At 59.3% G+C, this 19,226-nt stretch overlaps 1 protein-coding gene across 1 annotated transcript; it reads left to right on the top strand.

The window, feature by feature from the left end:
* The first annotated feature begins 41 nt into the window (after nt 1–41).
* Nucleotides 42–18,454, top strand: eif3f (eukaryotic translation initiation factor 3, subunit F). Its single transcript, XM_072498318.1, has 8 exons — nt 42–218; nt 5,466–5,536; nt 5,730–5,809; nt 7,722–7,859; nt 7,986–8,077; nt 12,605–12,741; nt 15,923–16,036; nt 18,231–18,454. Exons 1-8 carry the CDS (start codon nt 107–109, stop codon nt 18,306–18,308), a joined length of 822 nt encoding a protein of 273 aa, XP_072354419.1. The 5' UTR covers nt 42–106; the 3' UTR covers nt 18,309–18,454.
* The last annotated feature ends 772 nt before the right edge of the window (nt 18,455–19,226 follow it).

The following is a 19,226-nucleotide window of genomic DNA, read 5'->3' as shown; positions in this document are numbered from 1 at the left end:
GACGGACAGGAGGACTGACCAATCGCCGCCGGGCGCCCTCTGCCAGCCGCGCCCCTCCCGCACGCCCTCGTGTTGGCAGGCCCCGCCCCTCCCTCTCTCCGGCGCCATGGCGGGTTACGGGCCTCTGCTCCGCATCCACCCGGTGGTCCTCTGCTCCATCGCCGACAGCAGCGAGCGGCGCAACGAGGAGGCCAAGCGGGTGATCGGCACCCTCCTGGGTGAGAGGGAGGAGGAGACCCCCCCCGCCTGTCTCCCCCCCCCCCCCGCCTGTCTCCCCCCCCCCCCCCGCCTGTCTCCCCCCCCCCCCCGCCTGTCTCCCCCCCCCCCCCCCGCCTGTCTCCCCCCCCCCCCCCGCCTGTCTCCCCCCCCCCCCGCCTGTCTCCCCCCCCCCCGCCTGTCTCCCCCCCCCCCCGCCTGTCTCCCCCCCCCCCCCCCCGCCTGTCTCCCCCCCCCCCCCCCCGCCTGTCTCCCCCCCCCCCCGCCTGTCTCCCCCCCCCCCGCCTGTCTCCCCCCCCCCCGCCTGTCTCCCCCCCCCCCCCCGCCTGTCTCCCCCCCCCCCCCGCCTGTCTCCCCCCCCCCGCCTGTCTCCCCCCCCCCCCGCCTGTCTCCCCCCCCCCCCCCCGCCTGTCTCCCCCCCCCCCCGCCTGTCTCCCCCCCCCCCCCCCGCCTGTCTCCCCCCCCCCCCGCCTGTCTCCCCCCCCCCCGCCTGTCTCCCCCCCCCGCCTGTCTCCCCCCCCCCCGCCTGTCTCCCCCCCCCCCCGCCTGTCTCCCCCCCCCCCCGCCTGTCTCCCCCCCCCGCCTGTCTCCCCCCCCCCCCCGCCTGTCTCCCCCCCCCCCCGCCTGTCTCCCCCCCCCCCCCGCCTGTCTCCCCCCCCCCCCGCCTGTCTCCCCCCCCCCGCCTGTCTCCCCCCCCCCCGCCTGTCTCCCCCCCCCCGCCTGTCTCCCCCCCCCCGCCTGTCTCCCCCCCCCCGCCTGTCTCCCCCCCCCCCCGCCTGTCTCCCCCCCCCCCGCCTGTCTCCCCCCCCCCCCGCCTGTCTCCCCCCCCCCCGCCTGTCTACCCCCCCCCCCCGCCTGTCTCCCCCCCCCCCCCCGCCTGTCTCCCCCCCCCCCCCGCCTGTCTCCCCCCCCCCCGCCTGTCTCCCCCCCCCCGCCTGTCTCCCCCCCCCCCCGCCTGTCTCCCCCCCCCCCCGCCTGTCTCCCCCCCCCCCGCCTGTCTCCCCCCCCCCCCGCCTGTCTCCCCCCCCCCCCCCGCCTGTCTCCCCCCCCCCCCCCGCCTGTCTCCCCCCCCCCCCCCCCGCCTGTCTCCCCCCCCCCCCGCCTGTCTCTCCCCCCCCCCCCGCCTGTCTCTCCCCCCCCCCCCCGCCTGTCTCCCCCCCCCCCCGCCTGTCTCCCCCCCCCCCCCGCCTGTCTCCCCCCCCCCCCGCCTGTCTCCCCCCCCCCCGCCTGTCTCCCCCCCCCCCCGCCTGTCTCCCCCCCCCCCCCGCCTGTCTCCCCCCCCCCCCGCCTGTCTCTCCCCCCCCCCCGCCTGTCTCCCCCCCCCCCCGCCTGTGTCTCCCCCCCCCCCGCCTGTCTCCCCCCCCCCCCGCCTGTCTCTCCCCCCCCCCGCCTGTCTCCCCCCCCCCCCGCCTGTCTCCCCCCCCCCCCGCCTGTCTCCCCCCCCCCCCGCCTGTCTCCCCCCCCCCCCGCCTGTCTCCCCCCCCCCCCCGCCTGTCTCCCCCCCCCCCCCGCCTGTCTCCCCCCCCCCCCCGCCTGTCGTTCCCCCCCCCCCCGCCTGTCTCCCCCCCCCCCCCGCCTGTCTCCCCCCCCCCCCCGCCTGTCCCCCCCCCCCCCCCGCCTGTCCCCCCCCCCCCCCGCCTGTCCCCCCCCCCCCGCCTGTCCCCCCCCCCCCGCCTGTCCCCCCCCCCCCCCCCGCCTGTCCCCCCCCCCCCCCCCCCCCCCCCCCGCCTGTCCCCCCCCGCCTGTCTCCCCCCCCCCCGCCTGTCTCCCCCCCCCGCCTGTCTCCCCCCCCCCGCCTGTCTCCCCCCCCCCCCGCCTGTCTCCCCCCCCCGCCTGTCTGTCTCCCCCCCCGCCTGTCTGTCTCCCCCCCCCGCCTGTCTCCTCCCCCCCCCCCCCGCCTGTCTCCTCCCCCCCCCGCCTGTCTCCTCCCCCCCCCCCCCCCCCCCGCCTGTCTCCTCCCCCCCCCCCGCCTGTCTCCTCCCCCCCCCCCGCCTGTCTCCCCCCCCGCCTGTCTCCCCCCCCCCGCCTGTCTCCCCCCCCCCCCGCCTGTCTCCCCCCCCGCCTGTCTCCCCCCCCCCCCCGCCTGTCTCCCCCCCCCCGCCTGTCTCCCCCCCCCCCGCCTGTCTCCCCCCCCCCCGCCTGTCTCCCCCCCCCCCGCCTGTCTCCCCCCCCCCCCGCCTGTCTCCCCCCCCCCGCCTGTCTCCCCCCCCCCGCCTGTCTCCCCCCCCCCGCCTGTCTCCCCCCCCCGCCTGTCTCCCCCCCCCCCGCCTGTCTCCCCCCCCCGCCTGTCTCCCCCCCCCCCGCCTGTCTCCCCCCCCCCCCGCCTGTCTCCCCCCCCCCCCCGCCTGTCTCCCCCCCCCCCCCGCCTGTCTCCCCCCCCCCCCGCCTGTCTCCCCCCCCCCCCCCGCCTGTCTCCCCCCCGCCTGTCTCCCCCCCCCCGTCTCCCCCCCCCCCCGCCTGTCTCCCCCCCCGCCTGTCTCCCCCCCCCGCCTGTCTCCCCCCCCCCGCCTGTCTCTCCCCCCCCGCCTGTCTCCCCCCGCCTGTCTCCCCCCGCCTGTCTCCTCCCCCGCCTGTGTCTCTCCCCCCCCGCCTGTGTCCTCTCCCCCCCCCCCCCCCCCCCCCGCCTGTGTCTCTCTTTCCCCCCCTCCCCCGGCTGTCTCCCCCCCCTCCCCCGGCTGTGTCCCCCCCCCCCCCTCCCCCGGCTGTGGTCCCCCCCCCCCTCCCCCGGCTGTGTCCCCCCCCCCCCCCTCCCCCGGCTGTGTCCCCCCCCCCCCCCTCCCCCGGCTGTGTCCCCCCCCCCCCCCGGCTGTGTCCCCCCCTCCCCCGGCTGTGTCCCCCCCTCCCCCGGCTGTGTCCCCCCCTCCCCCGGCTGTGTCCCCCCCTCCCCCGGCTGTGTCCCCCCCTCCCCCGGCTGTGTCTCCCTCCCCGTCTGTGTCTCTTCCCCCCCCCCCCCCCGCCTGTGTCTCTCTTTCCCCCCCCCCCTCCCCCGGCTGTCTCCCCCCCTCCCCCGGCTGTGTCTCCCCCCCTCCCCCGGCTGTGTCTCCCCCCCCCCCCCCTCCCGGCTGTGTCTCTCTTCTCCCCCCCCCCCTCCCCCGGCTGTGTGTCCCCCCCCCCCCGGCTGTGTCCCCCCCCCCCCCCGGCTGTGTGTGTCCCCCCCCCCCCCGGCTGTGTCCCCCCCCCCCCCCCCCCCCCCCGGCTGTGTCCCTCCCCCCCCCCCCCCCCCCCCCCGGCTGTGTCCCCCCCCCTCCCGGCTGTGTCTCTCCCTCCCCCCCCCTCCCAGGCTGTGTCTCCCCCCCCCCCCCGGCTGTGTCTGTCGTCGTCCCCCGGCTGTGCCCCCCCCCAGCTGTGTCATCCCCCATCCCCCCCCCCCGGCTGTCTTCCCCCCCCCCCCCCCCCCCCGGCCTGTGTGTCCCCCCCCCCCCCCCCCCCCCCCCCCCGGCCTGTGTGTGTGTCCCCCTCCGGCCTGTGTCTCCCTCCCCCGGCTGTGTCCCCCCCCCCCCCCCCCGGCTGTGGCTTCCCCCGGCTGTGTCCCGTCCCCACCCCCGTCTGTGTCCCGTCACCCGGCTGTGCCCCCCCCCCACCCCACCGGCTGTGTCTCCCCCTCCCCCGGCTGTGTCTCTCCCCCCCCCCCCCCCCCCCCCCCGGCCTGTGTCTCTCTTCTATCCCCCCCCCCCCCCCCCGGGCCTGTGTCCCGCCCCCCCCCCCCCGGCCTGTGCCCCGTCGTCCCCCGGCCTGTGTCCCCCCCCCCCCCCCCCCCGCTCCCGTCCCCCCGCCCCCCCCGGCCCCCCCCCCCCCGTCCCCTCCCCCCCCCCCCCCCCCCCCCCCGCCCCCCCCCCCCCCCCCCCCCCCTCCCCCCGCTCCCCCCCCCCCCCCCCCCCCCCCCCCCCCCCCCCCCCCCCCCCCCCCCCCCCCCCCCCCCCCCCCCCCCCCCCCCCCCCCCCCCCCCCCCCCCCCCCCCCCCCCCCCCCCCCCCCCCCCCCCCCCCCCCCCCCCCCCCCCCCCCCCCTCCCCCCCCCCCCCCCCCCCCCCCCCCCCCCCCCCCCCCCCCCCCCCCCCCCCCGGCTGTGTCCCGTCCCCCCGACCCCCCCCGGCTGCCCCCCCCCGCTGGTCCCCCCCCCTTCCCGCTGTCTCTCTTCCCCCCCCCCCCCCCCCCCCCCCCCCCTGGCCTGTGTGTGTGTCTCCCCACCCCCTCCCCCGGACCTGAGTCGTGTCCCCCCCCCCCCCCGGGCCTGTGTCTCTCTTCCCCCCACCCCGGCCTGTGTCTCTCCCCCCCCCCCCGTCCCCCCCCCCCCCCCGTCCCCCCCCCCCCCCGCCTTGTCCCCCCCCCCCCCCCCCCGGCCTGTGCCCGTCGTCCCCCGGCCTGTGTCCCCCCCCCCCCCCCCCCCCCCCCGGGCCTGTGTCTCTCTTCCCCCACCCCGGCCTGTGTCTCCTCCCCCCCCCCCCCCCCGCCTTGTCCCCCCCCCCCCCCCCCCGGGCCTGTGCCCGTCGTCCCCCCGGCCTGTGTGTCCCCCCCCCCCCCCCCCCCCCCCCCCCCCCCCGGCTGTGTCCGTCCCCCCGACCCCCCCCCCCCCCCCCCCCCGGCTGTGTCCCCCACCCCCACCCCCCCCTTCCCGGCTGCGTGTCCCCCCCCCCCCCCCCCCCCCCCCCCGGCCTGTGTGTGTGTCCCGCCCCGGCCTGTGTCTCCCTCCCCCGGCTGTGTCTCCCCCCCCCCTCCCCCCGGCTGTGTGTTCTCCCCCCCCGGCTGTGTCTCTCCCCCCCCCGGCCTGTGTCTCTTCCCGCCCCCCCCCCCGGCTGTGTCCCTCCCCCCCCCGGCCTGTGTGTCGTCCCCCCTCCCCGGCTGTGTCTCTCTCCCCCCCCCCCCCGGCTGTGTCTGTCTCCCCCCCCCCCCCCCCCCGGCTGTGTCGTCCCCGCCCCCCCGGCTGTGTCCGCCCCCCCCCCCCCCCCCCCCCCCCCGGCCTGTCGTCTCTCCTCTTTCCCCCCAGCCTCCCTGTCTCTCCTCTCTTTCCCCCCCCCCCCCACCCCGTCTGCCTGTCTCTCCTCCTCCCACCCCCCCCACCCCCGTCTGCCTGTCTCTTCCCCACTTCCCCCCCCCCCCACCCCGTCTGCCTATCTGTCTCTTCCCCCTTCCCAACTCCCCTCAGTCTACCTGTCTAGCCTTGCTAGCACCCCTCCAAATGCCAGGGACTCATTCATGTCTGGCGATTGTATACCTTTGTCGGGTTATTTATTCCGTTATTTCTCTTTCTCAGGCACCGTGGATAAACATACTGTAGAGATCACAAATTGTTTCTCTGTTCCACACAACGAGTCCGAGGATGAGGTACGGTAACCTGGGACTGGAGGGGGGCAATGATTGTGGTTTAATTGAGGGACGTGTCAGTTTTGCAGCTTCATTGAAATGCACATTCTTTCTTGTTTAACTCGGGTAAAAGTGATGTTTTGTTGTCTGCGCTGTCCTCTCCCCTGCAGCCCCCAAATGTGACCTTGCACTTTTATTTTCATACAATTCGCAGGTGGCTGTTGACATGGAGTTCGCCAAGAACATGTACGAGTTGCACAAGAAAGTGGCACCCAACGAGGTGATAGTGGGCTGGTAAGTACAGCAAGCATGGGAGATGGAGAGAGCAACACCAGTCAGTGTACAGATATATCCCTGAGAGCGAGGGACTGGGAGACACCAGTCAGTGTACAGATATCTCCCTGAGAGAGAGGGACTGACAGACACCAGTCAGTGCACAGATATCTCCCTGAGAGAGAGGGACTGAGAAACACCAGTCAGGGTACAGATATCTCCCTGAGAGAGAGGCACTGAGAGACAACAGTCAGTGCACAGATATCTCCCTGAGAGAGAGGGACTGGGAGACACCAGTCAGTGGACAGATATCTCCCTGAGAGAGAGGGACTGGCAGACACCAGTCAGTGTACAGATATCTCGCTGAGAGACACCAGTCAGTGTACAGATATCTCCCTGAGAGAGAGGGACTGAGAGACACCTGTCAGTGTACAGATAGCTCCCTGAGAGAGAGGGACTGAGAGACACCAGTCAGTGTCCAGATATCTCCCTGAGAGAGACTGATAGACACCAGTCAGTGTACAGATATCTCCCTGAGCGAGAGGGACTGAGAGACACCAGTCAGTGTCCAGATATCTCCCTGAGAGAGTGACTGAGAGACACCAGTCAGTGTACAGATATCTCCCTGAGAGAGAGGGACTGAGAGACACCAGTCAGTGTCCAGATATCTCCCTGAGAGAGTGACTGAGAGACACCAGTCAGTGTACAGATATCTCCCTGAGAGAGAGACTTGGAGACACCAGTCAGTGTACAGATATCTCCCTGAGAGAGGGGACCGAGAGACACCAGTGAACAGATATCTCCCTGACAGAGGGACTGAGAGACACCAGTCAGTGTACAGATATCTCCCTGAGAGAGACTGAGAGACACCAGTCAGTGTACAGATGCAGATATCTCCCTGAGAGGGATTGAGAGACACCAGTCAGTGTACAGATATCTCCGAGAGAGAGAGAGTTACTGAGAGACACCAGTCAGTGTACAGATATCTCCCTGAGAGAGAGACTGAGAGACACCAGTCAGTGTACAGATATCTCCCTGAGAGAGAGGGACTGTGAGACACCAGTCAGTGTACAGATATCTCCGAGAGAGAGACTGAGAGACACCAGTCAGTGTACAGATATCTCCCTGAGAGAGAGGAACTGAGACACACCAGTCAGTGTACAGATATCTCCGAGAGAGAGAGAGAGTTACTGAGAGACACCAGTCAGTGTACAGATATCTCCCGGAGAGAGAGGGACTGAGAGACACCAGTCAGTGTACAGATATCCCTGAGAGAGAGGAACTGAGACCCACCAGTCAGTGTACAGATATCTCCGAGAGAGAGAGAGAGTTACTGAGAGACACCAGTCAGTGTACAGATGCAGATATCTCCCTGAGAGAGAGGGATTGAGAGACCCCAGTCAGTGTACAGATATCTCCCTGAGAGACAGGGACTGAGAGACACCAGTCAGTGTACAGATATCTCCGAGAGAGAGAGAAAGACTGAGAGACACCAGTCAGTGTACAGATATCTCCCTGAGAGAGGGGACTGAGAGACACCAGTCAGTGTACAGATATTTCCCTGAGAGAGAGAGACTGAGAGACACCAGTCAGTGTGCAGATATCTCCCTGAGAGAGAGAGAGACTGAGAGACACCAGTCAGTGTACAGATATCTCCCTGAGAGAGAGAGACTGAGTGACACCAGTCAGTGTACAGATATCTCCCTGAGAGAGAGGGACTGAGAGACACCAGTCAGTGTGCAGATATCTCCCTGAGAGAGAGAGACTGAGAGACACCAGTCAGTGTACAGATATCTCCCTGAGAGAGAGAGACTGAGAGACACCAGTCAGTGTGCAGATATCTCCCTGAGAGAGAGAGACTGAGAGACACCAGTCAGTGTACAGATATCTCCTTGGGGAAGTGAGCTGGAATTAACCTGTTTTTGAATTCCAGGTTTGCTACTGGTCATGATATCACTGAGCACTCGGTGCTCATTCACGAATATTACAGTCGGGAAGCCCAGAATCCTGTCCACATCACCGTGGATACGATGTTACAAGATGGACGAATGATCATTAAGGCTTATGTCAGGTAAGCACGAGTGGCCCAGGCTGGAGTTCAGGGCCTGCGCCATGTTGTGGTGCCTTATTTCAACATGTTTACGATTAGAAATGTATGGTGAATATTCTCGAAAAATCTCTCTCTTTTCTCTCTCAGCACGCCCCTTGGAGTTCCTGGGAAGACAATGGGAGTGATGTTCACACCCCTGACTGTGAAGTATGTGTATTACGACACTGAACGAATCGGAGGTAAGTGATTTCCCAGCTCAGGGCCCCCAGAGTCTCCCCTCGGTGAGACAGGATCGAGAGACCCCTGTCTCCAGACACTCCCCTCGGTGAGAGACGGGATTGAGAGACTCCTGTCTCCAGACTCTCCCCTCGGTGAGAGACGGGACTGAGAGGCTCCTGTCGCCAGACTCTCCCTCAGTGAGACGGGATTGAGAGGCTCCTGTCCCCAGACACTCCCCTCGGTGAGAGACGGGATTGAGAGGCTCCTTTCTCCAGACTCTCCCCTCTGTGAGAGACGGGATTGAGAGACTCCTGTAGAAAGATGAGGGGGGATCTTATAGAAATATAATATAATATACAATTATGAAGGGAATAGACAGGATAGATGCGGGCAGGTTGTTTCCACTGGCGGGTGAAAGCAGAACTAGGGGGCATAGCCTCAAAATAAGGGGAAGTAGATTTAGGACTGAGTTTAGGAGGAACTTCTTCACCCAAAGGGTTGTGAATCTATGGAATTCCTTGCCCAGTGAAGCAGTAGAGGCTCCTTCATTAAATGTTTTTAAGATAAAGATAGATAGTTTTTTGACGAATAAAGGGATTAAGGGTTATGGTGTTCGGGCCGGAAAGTGGAGCTGAGTCCACAAAAGATCAGCCATGATCTCATTGAATGGTGGAGCAGGCTCGAGGGGCCAGATGGCCTACTCCTGCTCCTAGTTCTTATGTTCTTATGTCTCCAGACTCTCCCCTCGGTGGAAGACGGGATTGAGAGACTCCTGTCCCCAGACTCTCCCCTCGGTGAGAGACGGGATTGGGAGACTCCTGTCTCCAGACTCTCCCCTCGGTGAGAGACGGGATTGGGAGACTCCTGTCTCCAGACTCTCCCCTCGGTGAGAGACGGGATTGGGAGACTCCTGTCTCCAGACTCTCCCCTCGGTGAGAGACGGGATTGGGAGACTCCTGTCTCCAGACTCTCCCCTCGGTGAGAGACGGGATTGGGAGACTCCTGTCTCCAGACTCTCCCCTCGGTGAGAGACAGGACTGAGAGGCTCCTGTCTCCAGACTCTCCCCTCGGTGGAAGACGGGATTGAGAGACTCCTGTCCCCAGACTCTCCCCTCGGTGAGAGACGGGATTGGGAGACTCCTGTCTCCAGACTCTCCCCTCGGTGAGAGACGGGATTGGGAGACTCCTGTCTCCAGACTCTCCCCTCGGTGAGAGACGGGATTGGGAGACTCCTGTCTCCAGACTCTCCCCTCGGTGAGAGACGGGATTGGGAGACTCCTGTCTCCAGACTCTCCCCTCGGTGAGAGACGGGACCGAGAGGCTCCTGTTCCCAGACTCTCCCCTCGGTGAGAGACGGGATTGGGAGACTCCTGTCTCCAGACTCTCCCCTGGGTGAGAGACTGGGTTGAGAGGCTCCTGTCTCTAGACCCCTCCTCGGTGAGAGACGGGATTGAGAGACTCCTGTCCCCAGACTCTCCCCTCGGTGAGACGGGATCGAGAGACCCCTGTCCCCAGACTCTCCCCTCGGTGAGAGACGGGATTGAGAGGCTCCTGCCTCTAGACTCTCCCCTCGGTGAGAGACGGGACCGAGAGACTCCTGTCCCCAGACTCTCCCCTCGGTGAGAGACGGGACTGAGAGACTCCTGTCTCCAGACGCTCCTCTCGGTGAGAGACGGGATCGAGAGACTCCTGTCCCCAGACTCTCCCCTCGGTGAGAGACGGGACCGAGAGACTCCTGTCCCCAGACTCTCCCCTCGGTGAGAGACGGGACTGAGAGACTCCTGTCCCCAGACGCTCCCCTCGGTGAGAGACGGCATTGAGAGGCTCCTGTCTCCAGACTCTCCCCTCGGTGAGAGACGGGACTGAGAGGCTCCTGTCCCCGGACTCTCCCCTCGGTGAGAGACGGGACTGAGAGGCTCCTGTCCCCGAACTCTAACCTCGGTGAGAGACCGGATTTAGAGACTCCTGTCTCCAGACTCTCCCCTCGGTGAGAGATGGGATTGAGTGACTCCTGTCTCCAGACTCTCCACTCGGTGAGTGTCGGGATTGAGAGACTCCTGTCTCCAGACTCCCCTCGGTGAGAGACGGGGTTGAGAGGCTCCTGTCTCCCGACTCTCGACTCGGTGAGAGCCGGGATTGAGAGGCTCCTGTCTCCAGACTCTCCCCTCGGTGAGAGACGGGATTGAGTGACTCCTGTCTCCAGACTCTCCCCTCGGTGAGAGACGGGATTGAGAGACTCCTGTCTCCAGACTCTCCCCTCGGTGAGTGTCAGATTGAGAGACTCCTGTCTCCAGACTCTCCCCTCGGTGAGAGACGGGACTGAGAGGCTCCTGTCCCCACACCCTCCCCTTGGTGAGAGCCGGGATTGAGAGGCTCCTGTCCCCAGACTCTTCCCTCGGTGAGAGATGGGATTGGGAGACTCCTGTCTCCAGACTCTTCCCTCGGTGAGAGACGGGACTGAGGGGCTCCTGTCCCCAGACTCTCCCCTCGGTGAGAGACGGGATTGAGAGGCTCCTGTCTCCAGACGCTCCCCTCGGTGAGAGACGGGATTGAGAGGCTCCTGTCTCCAGACTCTCCCCTCGGTGAGAGACGGGATTGAGAGACTCCTGTCTCCAGACTCTCCCCTCGGTGAGAGACGGGATTGAGAGACTCCTGTCTCCAGACTCTCCCCTCGGTGAGAGACGAGATTGAGAGGCTCCTGTCCCCAGACTCTCCCCTTGGTGAGAGACGGGACTGAGAGGCTCCTGTCTCCAGACTCTCCCCTCGGTGACAGGCAGGATTGAGAGGCTCCTGTCTCCAGACTCTCCCCTCGGTGACAGGTGGGATTGAGAGGCTCCTGTCCCCAGACTCTCCCCTCGGTGACAGGTGGGATTGAGAGGCTCCTGTCTCCAGACTCTCCCCTCGGTGACAGGTGGGATTGAGAGGCTCCTGTCTCCAGACTCTCCCCTCGGTGAGAGACGGGATTGAGAGACTCCTGTCTCCAGACTCTCCCCTCGGTGACAGGTGGGATTGAGAGGCTCCTGTCTCTAGACTCTCCCCTCGGTGACAGGTGGGATTGGGAGACTCCTGTCTCCAGACACTCCCCTCGGTGACAGGCGGGATTGAGAGGCTCCTGTCTCCAGACTCTCCCCTCGGTGAGAGACGGGACTGAGAGGCTCCTGTCTCCAGACTCTCCCCTCGGTGAGAGACGGGACCGAGAGACTCCTGTCTCCAGACTCTCCCCTCGGTGACAGGTGGGATTGGGAGACTCCTGTCTCCAGACACTCCCCTCGGTGACAGGTGGGATTGAGAGGCTCCTGTCTCCAGACTCTCCCCTCGGTGAGAGACGGGACTGAGAGGCTCCTGTCTCCAGACTCTCCCCTCGGTGGGAGACGGGCTGCGAACATGTACTGGGGAAACCTTTGCCGGTGACACAAGGAAATTCTGAGTACCGCGATCGCTTCAAGCGGACATCGGCTTGTGGATTTGTGCCAGATGAAAATTGTGAAGTGACTTCTTTGGATAGGAAGAACATGGAGAGGCATAGGAAAGGGCGGGCGGTGGAGCAGAAGGACCTCCTAGTCTGATGTGCCTGGATTGTATGCTGAACATTACTTTTCAGTGTACCTCGATAAATCTAAATCTATTACAAGAAGGATTTGATTGCACTGAAGAGAGTGCAGAGGATGTTTACCAGGAAGTTACCTGGGGTCTGAGCTACGAGGAAAGATTGGAGGGACTGGAGCTGTTTTCCTTTGGAGCAGTGACGGTTGAGTGGGAACCTGACAGAGGGTTTATAAGATTATGAGGGGTTAGAGATCGGGTGTTTAGGAAAGAAGGCACTTTTTCCATTAGCTGAGGGGTCGATAACCAGGGGCATGGATTTAAGGGAGGAGGCTCGGACGGGAGTTGAGGAGAATCCTTTTCACCCAGAGGGTGGTGGGAGTCTGGAATTCACTGCCAAAGGGTGGTGGAGTCAGAAACTCTCAGAACATTCCAGAAGTATTCAGATATGCACTTGCACTGCCACAACCTCTAGGGTCTTAAGCGCTGTAAAATGGGATTGGTGGTGTCAGATCTTCGAGCGACATGGACACGATGGGCCGAATGGCCTCCTGAGCTGTAAACGCCTCTGATTGGTTCCCAGGATGGGAAACTTCCGTTCTGAGGATTGGGGAAGTTGGAACTGTTGCCCTTGGTTAGAAAACCCAGAGGACATTTAATAAAGATGTTCAACATCATGGAGGATGAAAAAACATTCCCATTGGTGGAAGGGTCGAGTATGCGAGAGGCGGATCGTGACTGTTGAAAGCAGCAGCGGAGTCATGAGAAGAAAACGCTTTACCCATCGAGTGGTTCGGGTCTGGGAAAGACACTGTACGAGCGCGTGGTGGAGGCAGCTTCAGTCGAGGCTTTCGAGAAAAGCGTTGGGTGGGGGAAGTGGCACACTGGGTGATTCGCCTCTTGGCTGAGGTGAAATGGGCTGAATGGCCTCTTGTGGTTGAATTCCTTGGGTCTGGTTATAATTGCTCTTTGTGTCCTTGCTTCTCCCCCCCACCCTGCCTCAGTGGACGTGATCCAGAGGACAAGGACCAGCCCCAATCGGACCATCACCTTGTCCAGTGATCTGCAGCAAGTGGGCACTTCAGCCGCCCACATCCAGGACATGCTGAGCACCATCCTTCAATATGCCGAGGAGGTTCTGGTGAGTCCGGGGTGGGGTGCGGCGCCGGCGAGTTTCTGTCCTCCATTGTCCAACCACACGTTCCACCCCACTCCTCACTCGCCACCTAAGGGTAGGAAATTCCCCGTGCCGAATCCTCAGCAAATCCCAGTGATTCATCAAACCCCACCTCTGTGCGAGCTGACCAACATTACTTCCCAGCCCAGCAAAGCCTCAATTTTAATATTCTTGCCCTTCGATTCAAATTCCTCATCAATCCCTTCCCTATCTCTGTAACCTCCTCCATCCCCTACAACCCTCCCTATCTCTGTAACCTCCTACAACCCCTCCAACCCTCCCTATCTCTGTAACCTCCTCCAGCCCCTACAACCCTCCTTATCTCTGGAACCCCCTCTAGCCAATAGAATCCTTTTTACTTAGTAAAAGTGTGTATCGGTGGTGGAGGGAGTGAATGTTTGTGGAGGGGGAGCAATCAAGTGGGGCTGCTTTGTCCTGGCTGGTGTTGAGCTTCAGTGTTGTTGGAGCTGCACTCACCCAGGCAAGTGGGGAGTATTCCATCACACTCCTGACTTGTGCCTTACAGCGGCCCCCTTGCATCGATAGAATAGTCTAATATACATAGGAGATAGGAGCAGGAGGAGGCCTTTTGGCCCTTCAAGCCTGCTCCGCCATTCATCACGATCAGGGCTGATCATCCAACTCAATAGCCTAATCCTGCTTTCTCCCCATAGCCTTTGATCCCATTCTCCCCAAGTGCTATATCCAGCCGCCTCTTGAATATATTCAAAGTTTTAGCATCAACTACTTCCTGTGGTGATGAATTCCACAGGCTCACCACTTTTTGTGTGAAGAAATGTCTCCTTATCTCGGTCTGAAATGGTTTACCCTGAATCCTCAGGCTGTGCCCCCTGGTTCTGGACACACCATCATTGGTGACATCTTCCCTGCATCTACCCTGTCTAGTCCTCTTAGAATTTTATAAGTGTCTCTGAGATCCCCCCTCATTCTTCTGAACTCCAGCGAGAACAATCCCAACCCTGTCACTCTCCTCATATGACAGTCCCGCCATCCCTGGAATCAGTCTGGTAAACCTTCGCTGCACTCCCTCGAGAACAAGAACATCCTTCCTCAGAGAAGGAGACCAAAACTGCACACAATACTCCCAAGTCCTCACCAAGGCCCGATACAATTGCAGCAACACATCCCTGCTGCTATACTCAAAACCTCTCGCAATGAAGGCCAACATACCATTAGCCTTCTTTACCGCCTGCTGCACCTGCATGTTTACCTTCAGCGAATGGTGCACAAGGACACCCAGGTCTCGCTGCACACACCCCTCTCCCAATTTACAACCATTCAGGTAGTAATCTGCCTTCCTGTTTTTGCTTCCAAAATGAATAACCTCACATTTATCCAAATTATACTGCATCTGCCATTGGTTTGCCCACTCGCCCAACCTGTCCAGATCTTGCTGTAGGATTCCTGCATCCTCGTCACAATTCACCCTCCCACCCAACTTGGTATCATCTGCAAACTTTGAGATGTTACATTTTGTTCCCTCATCTAAATCATTAATATATATTGTGAATAGCTGGTGTCCCAGCACCGATCCCGGTGGTACCCCACTAGTTACTGTCTGCCAATTTGAAAAGGACCCATTAATCCCTACTCTTTGTTCCCTCTCTGCCAACCAGTTTTCTATCCACCTCAGTACGTTTCCCCAATCCCATGCGCTTTAATTTTGCACAATAATATCTTATGCGGGACTTTGTCAAATGCCTTCTGAAAGTCCAAATAGACTGGCTCCCCCTTGTCGACTGTACTGGTTACCTCTTCAAAGATTTCCGACAGATTAATGTCAAGCATGATTTTCCCTTCATAAATCTATGCTGACTCTGACTGATCCCGCCACTGCTTTCTAAATGTTCCGTTATGAAGTCCTTGATAATGGATTCAAGAATTTTCCCCTCTACCGATGTTAGGCTTACTGGTCTATAATTCCCTGCTTTCTCTCTACCTCCCTTTTTGAAGATCGGAGTGACGTGAGCTACCCTCCAATCTGCAGGGACAGTTCCAGAGTCTACAGAATCCCGGAAGATGACCACCAATGCATCCACTATTTCCAGAGCCACCTCCTTCAGCACTCTGGGATGCAGATTCTCAGGCCCTGGGGATTTATCCGCCTTCAATCCCATCAGTTTTCCCAGCACCATTTCTCTACTAATGTTGATCTCCCTCAGTTCCTCCCTCTCACTAAACCTTTCATTCTCCAACATTTCTGGGATCTGATTTGTGTCCTCATTTGTGAAGACAGAACCAAAGTATGTATTCAATTGCTCAGCCATTTCTTTGTCCCTTATTATGAATTCCCCTATTTCTGTCTGTAGGGGGCCTACATTTCTCTTTACCAACCTCTTTCTCTTCACATATCTGTAGAAACTCTTTCTGTCAGTCTTTATGTTCCCTGCAAGCTTCCTTTCATACTGTACTTTACCCTTCTTAATCAATCCCTTTGTCCTTCTTTGCTGAATTCTAAACTGCTCCCAATCCTATTATTTTTCTTGGCCAATATGTATGCTTCTTCCTTGTATCGGATGCTATTTCTAATTTCCTTTTATAAGCTATGGATTGGCCCTCTTACCCCCTTTGCTTTTGTGCCAGACAGCAATGAACAGTTGCTGTAGTTCCCCCATGTGTTCCTTGAATGTTTGCCATTGTCTATCCACTGTCATCCCTTTAAGTAACTCTCCCCTTGATGGTACTCCCTGCACCACCGATGCACTGTGGCAGCCCTATGTACCATCTTCAAGATACAGGAACTCCTTCGACAGCACCTTCCAAACCCACGACCCCTACCATCTAGAAGGACAAGAGCAGTAGATACCTGGGAACCCCACCACCTGGAGGTTCCCCTCCAAGTCACTCACCACCCTGACTTGGAAATATATCGCCGTTCCTTCACTGTCGCTGGGGCAACATCCTGGAACTCCCTCCCTCACAGCACAGCGGGTGTACCTACACCTCAGGGACTGCAGCGGTTCAAGAAGGCAGCTCACCATCTTCTGAAGGGCAATTAGGGATGGGGAATAAATTGCTGACTTTGCCAGATACAACAAGAGGCTGTCAATAATGTTAAAAAAAAAAAACCAGCCATTAGGCCAGCTGGTACACAATTAATAAATTCCATTCCGTCCCTCTCCAGTCAGGCAAAGTCACAGCGGACAACACGGTCGGCAGATTTCTCATCGATTTGGTTAACAAGGTGCCAAAGATTTCAGCCCAGGATTTCGAAGCTATGCTGAATAGCAACATCAATGTGAGTCCCCAAAATCTAATATGATCGACATATACTGGTGGTTTACATATAGGATAACAGATACCCGGGAGTGAGTTACAGACTGGAATCTAATCGAGAGGTTTGGGGTGGTTTATATACAGAACAACGGATACCCAGGAGTGAGTTACAGACTGAAATCTAATCAAAGGGTTCAGGGTGGTTTATATATAGAATAACAGATACCCAGGACTGAGTTACAGACTGGAATCTAATCGAGGGGTTCGGGTGGTTTATATATAGAATAACAGACACCCAGGAGTGAGTTACAGACTGGAATCTAATCGAGGGGTTCGGGTGGTTTATATATAGAATAACAGATACCCGGAAGTGAGTTACAGACTGGAATCTAATCGAGGGGTTCGGGTGGTTTATATATAGAATAACAGATACCCGGGAGTGAGTTACAGACTGGAATCTAATCGAGGGGTTCGGGTGGTTTATATATAGAACAACAGATACCCGGGAGTGAGTTACAGACTGGAAACTAATCGAGGGGTTCAGGGTGGTTTTTATAGAATAACAGATACCCGGGAGTGAGCTACAGACTGGAATCTAATTGAGGGATTTGGGGTGGTTTATATATAGAATAACAGATACCCGGGAGTGAATTACAGTCTGGAATCTAATCGAGGGATTTGGGGTGGTTTATATATAGAATAACAGATACCCGGGAGTGAGTTACAGACTGGAATCTAATCGAGGGATTTGGGGTGGTTTATATATAGAATAACAGATACCCGAGAGTGAGTTACAGACTGGAAACTAATCGAGGGGTTCAGGGTGGTTTATATATAGAATAACAGATACCCGGGAGTGAGCTACAGACTGGAATCTAATTGAGGGATTTGGGGTGGTTTATATATAGAATAACAGATACCCAGGAGTGAGTTACAGACTGGAAACTAATCGAGGGGTTCAGGGTGGTTTATATATAGAATAACAGATACCCGGGTGTGAGCTACAGACTGGAATCTAATTGAGGGATTTGGGGTGGTTTATATATAGAATAACAGATACCCAGGAGTGAGTTACAGACTGGACTCTAATCGAGGGATTTGGGGTGGTTTATATATAGAATAACAGATACCCGGGAGTGAGTTACAGACTGGAAACTAATCGAGGGGTTTGGGGTGGTTTATATATAGAATAACAGATACCCAGGAGTGAGTTACAGACTGGACTCTAATCGAGGGGTTCGGGTGGTTTATATATAGAACAACAGATACCCGGGAGTGAGTTACAGACTGGAAACTAATCGAGGGGTTCAGGGTGGTTTTTATAGAATAACAGATACCCGGGAGTGAGCTACAGACTGGAATCTAATCGAGGGATTTGGGGTGGTTTATATATAGAATAACAGATACCCGGGAGTGAATTACAGTCTGGAATCTAATCGAGGGATTTGGGGTGGTTTATATATAGAATAACAGATACCCGGGAGTGAGTTACAGACTGGAATCTAATCGAGGGATTTGGGGTGGTTTATATATAGAATAACAGATACCCGAGAGTGAGTTACAGACTGGAAACTAATCGAGGGGTTCAGGGTGGTTTATATATAGAATAACAGATACCCGGGAGTGAGCTACAGACTGGAATCTAATTGAGGGATTTGGGGTGGTTTATATATAGAATAACAGATACCCAGGAGTGAGTTACAGACTGGAAACTAATCGAGGGGTTCAGGGTGGTTTATATATAGAATAACAGATACCCGGGTGTGAGCTACAGACTGGAAATCTAATCGAGGGGTTCGGGTGGTTTAAATATTGAACAACAGATACCCGGGAGTGAGTTACAGACTGGAATCTAATCGAGGGGTTCGGGTGGTTGATATATAGAATAACTGAAACCCGGGAGTGAGTTACAGACTGGAATCTAATCGAGAGGTTCGGGGTGGTTTATAGAAAAATAACAGATACCCGGAAGTGAGTTACAGACTGGAATCTAATCGAGGGGTTCAGGGTGGTTTATATATAGAATAACAGATACCCGGGAGTGAGATACAGACTGGAATCTAATCGAGAGGTTCGGGGTGGTTTATAGAAAAATAACAGATACCCGGGAGTGAGTTACAGACGGGAATCTAATCGAGGGGTTTGGGGAGGATTTATTCTTCACCATGCAGTAACATTCCAGGATTATTTAATGGTCTCTTTCTCTCCCCGAGCAGGACTTGCTGATGGTGACGTACCTCTCGAATCTCACCCAGGCTCAGATTTCCTTGAACGAGAAGCTGGTGGCTTTATAGGTGTCTTGGAGTGTGTGAGAGCCTCCAGTTGAGGGGAATGCACTGGAAGGAATGAGCAATTCTAGTTTGACTAATCTTTTTCTGTTGTGAAAATAAAGCATTGTTGTGTTTAATAATTCCCAAAAAATAAAGTTTCGCTGGTAGAATTCATGCTGTATGTCGCCCTGTTACTCACTCTCTATTTCAAGGTGTGCTCTCTGTATCTGTCCCTTTTCAAAAACCTTCTCACCTCCATCTATCTCTGTCACCAGCCCCTGCAAGCCTCACTATCCCTGTAACCTCATTGAGACCCTACGACCCTCCCTATCGGTGACACGGTTAGCACTGCTGCCTCACAGCACCAGAGACCCGGGTTCAATTCATGTCTTGACCGTCTGTGGAGTCTGCACGTTCTCACTGTGCCCCTGTGGGTTTCCTCCGGGTGCTCCGGTTTCCTCCCACAGTCCGAAGATGTGCAGGTTAGGTGGATTGGCCATGAAAAATTTGCCCTTGGTGTCCAAAAAGGTTAGGTGGGGTTACTGGGATAGGTCGGGTGAGTGGGCTTAGGTAGGGTGTCCTTTCAGAGCTCCAGTACAAACCCGGCGGCCTGCACTGTTTTATTTCTGTGATTTCTTTTTAGAATTTAGAGTACCCAATTCATTATTTTTGCCAATTTAGGGGACCTTAGCAGGGCCAATTTACCTACCCTGCACATCCTTTGGGTTGTGGGGGCGAGACCCACGCAGATACGGGAGAATGCAAACTCCTCACGGACAGGAATGAACCCGAATCCTTGGTGTTGTGAGGCCGCAGTGCTAACCACTGTGCTGCCTGGGGATTCCATATCTCTAACCTTCAGCCCCTACAACCCTCCCTTGCTGGTTTAGCTCAGTGGGCTAGACAGCTGGTTTGTGATGCAAAACAAGGCCAGCAGCGCAG

The sequence above is a fragment of the Scyliorhinus torazame genome, chromosome 4, assembly GCF_047496885.1.
Source record: "Scyliorhinus torazame isolate Kashiwa2021f chromosome 4, sScyTor2.1, whole genome shotgun sequence".
Taxonomy (NCBI): domain Eukaryota; kingdom Metazoa; phylum Chordata; class Chondrichthyes; order Carcharhiniformes; family Scyliorhinidae; genus Scyliorhinus; species Scyliorhinus torazame.
The sequence above is the reverse complement of the archived record's forward strand: the minus strand, read 5'-3'. Positions and strand labels throughout refer to the sequence as shown.

Excerpts from the sequence above, each read along its gene's own strand:
- eif3f (XM_072498318.1), top strand. The coding sequence starts at position 107 with ATGGCGGGTTACGGGCCTCTGCTCCGCATCCACCCGGTGGTCCTCTGC. Across the intron at positions 5,537-5,729 it reads ACAACGAGTCCGAGGATGAG|GTGGCTGTTGACATGGAGTT; the intron begins GTACGGTAACCT and ends TACAATTCGCAG. Across the intron at positions 12,742-15,922 it reads AATATGCCGAGGAGGTTCTG|TCAGGCAAAGTCACAGCGGA; the intron begins GTGAGTCCGGGG and ends GTCCCTCTCCAG.